At 48.2% G+C, this 7,666-nt stretch overlaps 1 protein-coding gene across 50 annotated transcripts in view; it reads left to right on the top strand.

Moving 5' to 3' along the window:
• The first annotated feature begins 2,478 nt into the window (after positions 1–2,478).
• Mhc (myosin heavy chain) overlaps positions 2,479–7,666 on the top strand; it is a 43,012-nt gene continuing 37,824 nt past the window's right edge. For all 50 annotated transcript variants that reach the window (XM_077671189.1, XM_077671203.1, XM_077671226.1 and 47 more), the window contains exons 1-2: positions 2,479–2,618; positions 5,850–6,110. In XM_077671189.1, the coding sequence (XP_077527315.1) occupies positions 5,925–6,110 (186 nt within the window). In that variant the 5' untranslated portion in view covers positions 2,479–2,618; positions 5,850–5,924. The remainder of the gene's footprint in view (positions 2,619–5,849; positions 6,111–7,666) is intronic.

Here is a 7,666-nt window from a genome sequence, read left to right as displayed (position 1 = left end):
TCGTCTGTCAATCACGGTTCGGACTTGCAACGCATATTGTGACGTTGTGTTCGTTCGAAACGCATCTCTGGATTGTTTGGAAGTTGAATAAAATGTATGCGTCAAACCCGGGCATTCGGCTCAGGGCGTTCCCTGTGATTGCAAGAAAGAAGTGCTACGGGGCTTCAACGCTTTCTTTATGGAACGTACTCAAGTAAGAGAATATTAATGTCGTGTTATGGCCCTGTTGCATTCAATACAAATGGTTAAGCGTTTGTTTACACTTTTTTCGTTTGTCGTAAAATGTCCAAGCACTCCGGCACTCCGCTGGCAGATCAGCCGGCGAGCCGACGCTGAGCAGACGACTCATCTCTTTGCCGGAAGTGCGTGAAAAAGCCGCCCAATAGCAGGATGTCTAGCTCATGACGAACATCGGGGAATCGATGATGTAGACATGTGAAGATGGCGGCGTCCAAAAACACGAAGGAAAGGGTGAGAAAAAAGCGACAAACTTTGCATCAAAAGTGTGAGCTTTCCGCTGCGCGTAAAAGAGTAATACTTCGCACAGATGATGTTGACGACCCAATCTAACGATTGCGCTAGTCAATTTAGTGTGCTCAAAACGCCTTTCAGGGCCCCTTTAACACACTACTCTCATGGCTTAACGTTGCATTGCGTACAGAGCTTCATATAAACTGTTTTATGCAAGAAAATGGGATCAAACACACACACACACACACACACACACACACACACACACACACACACACACACACACACACACACACACACACACACACACACACACACACACACACACACACACACACACAAAGGAGAAAGTTCACATGTCTTCTGACAAATCACTGTGCTGAAGAAAAGATACTGCGCTGCTGAGCACGAGGTCCCGGGTTCGATTCCAGGCAGCGGCGGCCGTTTTTCTGATGGATGCGAAAAGCAAAAACGCCCGTGCGTATGAGATTTCGGCGTACGATAAAGATCCCCAGGTGGTCAAAATTAATCCGGAGCCCTCCACTACGGCGCACCTCATCGTCTGCTCTGCGTGCGCGCGTTAAACCCTACAATCAATCAATCAATGAAGAAAAGATACCGTATCTTGTATCGTACTGGCCGCCACTTCATCACCGAATTTGAGGGGCTTTAGGGGCAAAAAATCCTTATGTGAGAGTCGATATGTCGGAAAACAAGGACAGCAGAATCCCTTCAACATCCTAGTCAACTCTACGCCCCTAGACAATGAGGGAAGTTTCTTTCCGATTTTTCGGTAGATACTTCTGCCCAGAACAGGCGTTGAAGAGCAGGTGAAGTACTAGGTATTCTGCATTCCGCGTACAACCTTGAAACCACAACTATGGTTAATCAAGCATTTTGTATACGCCTTTAGCCTACCAGCCGATAATGTATATTCCGGCGTTCTAAACTAAAAAAATCAAATAACCGTTCTTTAATAGACTGAATCCGCAGGAGATTCCCACAATCCTGGTATGTAACTTTGGAAGAAATATCAGCATGACGTTTCGTTCCTGGAGGCACTTATCTGCAAATTACTAAAATAAAGCAAATTAAGTTCCCCTCGTTACGGGAAGGGTAACGATGAAGGAAGCTTATCGATATTAGCGGCCATTCGGAATATAACGTTTGAAAAATTGTTCTCTTCATTGTTTATTTTAAAATGATTGATTAATAAATTTGGACATTCGGCAGCACAAAATAAAGAAGAAATCACAGTACACTTAACTATACCACGAAGTATAGTTTGCTGGCTTAGCCATTTTTTCTTACCGCGATGTAAATTCCGCGAAGCTGAAAAAGCAGCTCCCGTTTCAGAGTGAAGCGGGCGGGTTGGGAAGAGTGCTTGTTATTTTACTTGGCGCGGGCAGTCACAAAATTAACCCGTCCCACGCCCGAAGCACGGCGCGAAAGAAAAGAAACGGGCAGCGGTATGCAAGAGCGGAAGACGCTCATTGCTAAAGCCAAACTTCGTTTCAAGGTCGCCCGTTACGTAAGCTGCACTTCAAGGAGAAGAGGTCGTCGTATCGGCCTGCCAAAGGGCGCACTCATTGGGCTAATAGGACATCTGGTCAACCTCCCAGGGCATTGACCCGATGATCATGCAGGCAGTGGAAACGGCGAGTGCCTGGAGTTGCCGTCGCGGCTTCGCCAGAGATTCGGCCCCAAATGAGCGCGCACCTGTGCAGGTGGTGACGGAAGCGAAGGATCGGGTTTACTGCGGACATGCCGGCCAGAGTCCAGCGTCCAGGAGCGCGCGGGTTGACAGCCATGCGGCCTTGCCCCGCCGCCGACAGTGCCGCTGGCGGCTATTTTGGCGAGTCGCCGCGGGGCCCGGCTCCATGGTCCAAAAATGGAGGCCCCGTGCCCACGGCGTGCCGGGCTTTGTATGGGGAGAGGGGGAAACGGCGGCCAATGGCGCGCCCCTCTCTGGTTTCGGGGGCCGGCGCGGGCGAAGGGACTCGCTTAAAAGCGGCCCGCTGCCCGGAACGGCCCCACAGCAGAGCTTTTCCATCGTAAGTGCCAGTGTGAGCCTGTGCCTGCCGCATCTGGATACGCCGACGCCGCTGCCTGCCCCCACTAGAGGATCAGGATTTGCCCTGGGCCAGGTAAGGCCTCGCGTCCACCGGCCGCCGCCACCGCTCCCTGACGCACGGCCACGTCCCTGTTCCCCACGGACTAAAGAGTGACCAGTTAGTGAACCAATGGCCGTTCTTCGGCATGTCCGCGCTTTCAAGAAAAGGACAAGCTTTACGCCCTTACCTGTTAACGGAGAACCACTTCCTTCGAGTTTCAGCCGTCGACAGCTAAGGAACACCAGGAATTTCCTACCTGGCTGCAAACTCCTAGAGGGATAGCGTGCCTTGGTGTAATCTGCGTCTAAATCTCGTTAGCTCAACATTAAGACAGCTGCTTGATCCTTAGCACTCGTTTAAGAATGCGTTTAAGGCGTTCCAGGCTCTAAGTATTGACTAAGAGGTTAGGCGCACCCATGTTTACGAGCCGCTTAACCGCTATGACCTCCACATGACCTTTGCCATCTCAGTAAACGGGAAAAGGCTACGCTTTCGTGTGATCTATTACCACTACTCCATGACTTCTTTTAACAGAGGACTAAGCAAGGTCAATTGAGAACAAGGACCGAGCAATCAATGAAAGCCAGGTGCATAAAATGTGGAGCGCAGACATTTTGCATCCAATCAAAATGTTCTGAATTGCATACAGACATTCATTATCCGATTGCAGGGACAATGAGGGATAACCTTTCGGTACATTAATTCGCTTTGAACAAATTGAATGTAAACGCAAGTCTAAGCAATGAAGGCGAAGGTCCAGTACTACTGTAGCCATTATCGATGCATTATGATAAGCTAAAGGCAAGAGAACAAACATGTGAATGCGTTTTGACGACAAATTCGAGCAAAATAGCTTAAAAGACAGGTACATTGTCTATGTAAGCCTAACGCTCAGTTTAGCGAAAAGATAACTATCCAAAACTCCTACAACCGTAACCCACCGATAACCAGAAAGCTCTTCAAAGCGCATTCCAGTAAGGATAAAATTGCGAACCCCCAATAAACTGGCATAATTACTCATCGTACTAAAATGCATAAAGTTTTGAAGTTTTCTCGCTTTTTACATGTTCTCTCGCTTACAAACACGAACCTAGCTTACCAAAACAACCTTTAAATTACCGTGCCAAGAGTGGTATAATTGGGGCTCATGCTGTCAAAAAACAATGCCACGCACATTATTCTCAAGCACCCGGCTGCGGTAGCATTGCTGCCCGCGTTTTGTTCTGGGATGCAGAATCTGGAGATTAAGCCACGAAGACTAGAGCTCCCATTATAGCAGCGCATGGAATGCAGCCAAGCAGTAGAGAATGTAGAAGTACTCAAGCGTTACCATGAAGCCAATTGAACGCGTGCCAGATTTCTACCATTGTGTAACGACGTAAGGAAGGACTTGCACGCAACTAAACGAAAAGCAAAAATGGCCGACGAAAACAATTTCATCAAGCAATCCATCTAAGTGAACAAGGATGGTGCTTGAACATTTGCTCTTAGGCCTACTATCTGTAAAGTTAAAATAAGCAGCCCGAGAGTTCTACAAATTGTCGCTGCCAGCTGGACCCTACAAGAACGTTCCAAAAAACCGAGTGCAGCAAGTTCCTCCTTCTCGCAACCCTGTTTTGAGTTCCTTTTCTACGATCTGCATCCTGGTGGACTGCTATTTGCAGTAAAAATTAGAACCTAATTGGCCGTAACTATTTATTAACTACCCATGAGGACGTCATAAAAAATGGCGTATTACTCGACCATGAAGTACCCAGGCAAAATACAAGAGGGGTGCAATTGTAGTTCTCACGCAAAATGCAAACAAGGCAATTGGCCTAAGGTGCAGCAAAATAAACACAGCAACTTGCACGACCACGTGCTTTTTTTTTTTGTTTACGCAAAGACTCTAGACGTTACCTAGGCAACGTGCATCTAGGAAGAAGGTGTCGTTTGTCATCAATGAGAATCCTGTTGTCCTCACGCAAAAAAACGCACTGCAAGCAGAAGCGTCCGGTAAGACGATTGCTGACGCCTTGATTGGACGAGACGTATAGCATGACATTAACTTGGTGACGTGGCCTGGTGTCGGCGTTTTAAAGGAGCAGGTGGGGCCGGCGAGTCACGTGATGGCCTGGGGCTCTTGAAAAGGGGCAGGTGGCTTCGGCAAGTCCAGGGCGGCATAAGTGATCATGTTCACGTTGTTGCGTTCATGAGTGACAGAATGTAGATCATGTCTTCACTTATTCATCATCCCCATGATCTCCAAGAACAGCCGGCGTCATCATTTTCTCATTGCTTGCAATCAAACTAAAATGTTTAGAAGGCAATCGGAAACCAAATCTTTTATAAATTCTCCGCGGATGTTCTTGGACACCATGAAACCACACATATTCAGATCAAAGAGAAAAAGCTTTGTAGTCAATTCATACAGATCTGAGGACATGATGCAAGGGCGGAAGCTTTTCCAGCACGAGGAAGTCGACAGCCAGAGGCGCCAAGCAAAACCTGGTTGCTGAGAGCTGCAAATGTTTCGGTGTAATTGGAATCCGTGGCTTTGATCCCGTACATTGGGTACTTCTCTCACAAAACCTATCAAGGGAATCGCTGTTTTCAAAGCTGTAGGAACTTATTATCGTCCGCAGGCACAAAGTTTCTGATAAACTCCGCCTGCGAATGAACCTCCTGCTCAGCCCTGCTTTGGTCTCATCACAATTTAGTGCATAAACGTCCGGTTACATACATCATGAGGGAACAAAAAACCCATAACTATCACATTGTTAATCAGTTGTTACATCGGAAAGTTTCACGGTGCGAGAAGCCTACAGAAAGGCCCACTTGTGTTATTTATCAGCCCATAATACGTTTGACACTGTTTTTCTCTGAACACCATCTCTTAGAATACACAGCAGTGTAGGATGTACGGGCGTTGCACCGGTAGCAATAGCGAATGCCAAAATATTTCATTGGCTAGTACAGGTCATATGAAACAATACCTTGAAAAATTGATCCAACACACGACTATGGCTGGGTGTAAACTGGATTGTTTATTAATATACCTATGCAAGGGAGCCGGTAACATCGGAGTAACAAAGCAAATTTTGTAGAACCCACGCACACATTAAAACATTCGCTGCGCACTCAAAATTCGCATGCCTTCGCCAATACCACCAATCGAAGCTCAAGGTGACAGCATTCTCATCCAGAGCGAGGTTCCATCGCAATCGAGAGCGGACACGTCCTTCTTCCCGCCGTGCACGTGTCGTTTTTGTATGTCCCTCGCAGGCAAGGAAGGCTTGCTGAAGCAGCTGCCGCCGACCGACTCCTCTCCGAAAGAAGCCCCCCACGAAAGAAGGCGCCATGGCCGAGGACCCCGATCCCACCGAGTTCCTGTACGTGTCTCTGGAGACCAAGCGCAAGGACCAGACCAAGCCGTACGATGGCAAGAAGATGGTCTGGGTGCCCGACGAGAAGGAGGGCTTCATCCTGGGCAACATTAGCTCCACCAAGGGCGACATGGTCACCGTCGACTGCCCCGGCGGAGAGGTAGGCGACGACCACCTGACCCTTGCGTTCCTTTCAACTCATCATTTGTTACATTCAAGGGCAGAAGCTACCCTGTGTGCTCATTTCCAGAACTTCCAGAAAGCCTTTTAGTTTCTTTAAGTGTTTTCTGATGTCCTAGCACCCATGAAGTCAGTCTTATCAGACAACCGTTAGTATTTGTTATACTTAAAATCACTGTGGTTAATACCATGTGAGAAGTAGCTTTTAGTGCGTGTAGTATAGCTAGTGTATAATAACAGACATTCAGACAAAATAAAGGGCTATAAAGTAAAATAAAAGCCCAACCCGTACCACATACGTATCACGGGTGACGCTAATTAAAAATAAACAAACTGGACCGAAGTCAAAAAGAGTTTTTAAGAGACAGGAAAAGAAGAAAGAAAGAAGACAGATCTATCACGCGAAACTAAGCCAAGGCAGGGGAGTGGAAGTAATGCGTCCGTACATCACAAGTGATTTGTTTATCCTGGGAAACTTCCGTGCTGTTTTCCAAGTGCAGCAGATGGTCTGCTCAGTAGATTACAGCCAGGCTATGTCTGCAGGAACAGATCGCGCTCAGCGCCCCTCGAAGGTCAAATGTCCCAGTGTCAAACAATTTGCGAATTACATGAAGTTGGTAGACATGAAAAGTGTGCGGTTTCAGATTACGACAGTGGTGAGATTAGGGCGCTACCACGGTGTAAACGTTTAATTCGCAAATAACGATATTTAGATGGAAATGCAGATTACCGTTTAATAGGGCATACAGAAAGTGCTTCTGGGATGTATGGAGGGGATTGTTGATTGCGAGGAAGAGCAAAACTTTATTTGTAGTATGCAATTTTAAGGGTGGGTAGTGATCACTAGGCGCACCCACCCAGCAGTGAATTTTTCAGCCCCTTCCAACAGCCTTTTTGATCAAAACCCCAGAGGTCAGAGCCGCCCAACGCTCGAAATATCATTTTTGTGAAGTAATGTAGAGATAACGTTCAACCTAGAGTTATTGCTCAGGAATTATTGCTAACGTATCTATACGGGAACTTGTCGCATTCAAGTGCAGACACACTTCAGGAGGGGTTCGCCTGCCCCTCGCGCTAATTATGCACTACCGCTGGCACAGGCAAAGTGTGCAAAAGGAGAGCGGAAGCGCAGCCCTCGCTCGCGGGCTCCACATCGTTGGATGGGGGGAGGGTGGTCCAAAAAGGGAATCGCGGCCGCCGCGGGCGCTCCAGTGGCCGGTGGGCGTCCGCCAGTGCGCCTTTAAATGGGCCTGCCGGAACCCTAGCCCCGCGCCCCGTGACGTCAGCGGCGGCAGGGCGCCCTATTTCGGGTGCCCGCGCGAGCGTATTTTCGGGTGCGCCGGGCCGGGCCGCGATGCGGAGCGAACACCCGCGCGCATGTGCGGCCTGGATGCGCCCAGCAGCAGCAGCCGCCGCTTTGGCATTCTTGGCGTTCAACAAGCGTTGCATAATTGTTGGGAGACACTTTAAAACGGCGTACTTAGTCAACTGTAGCGCTGTCTGCTTTCACGTTACTGTTGAAATAGCAAGCATTCG

Source organism: Haemaphysalis longicornis, unplaced genomic scaffold (genome assembly GCF_048455015.1).
Source record: "Haemaphysalis longicornis isolate Haplotype H1 unplaced genomic scaffold, Haemaphysalis longicornis Haplotype H1 scaffold_5, whole genome shotgun sequence".
Classification (NCBI taxonomy): domain Eukaryota; kingdom Metazoa; phylum Arthropoda; class Arachnida; order Ixodida; family Ixodidae; genus Haemaphysalis; species Haemaphysalis longicornis.
Note: the sequence above shows the minus strand (reverse complement) of the source record. Positions and strands in the feature narration are given on the sequence as shown.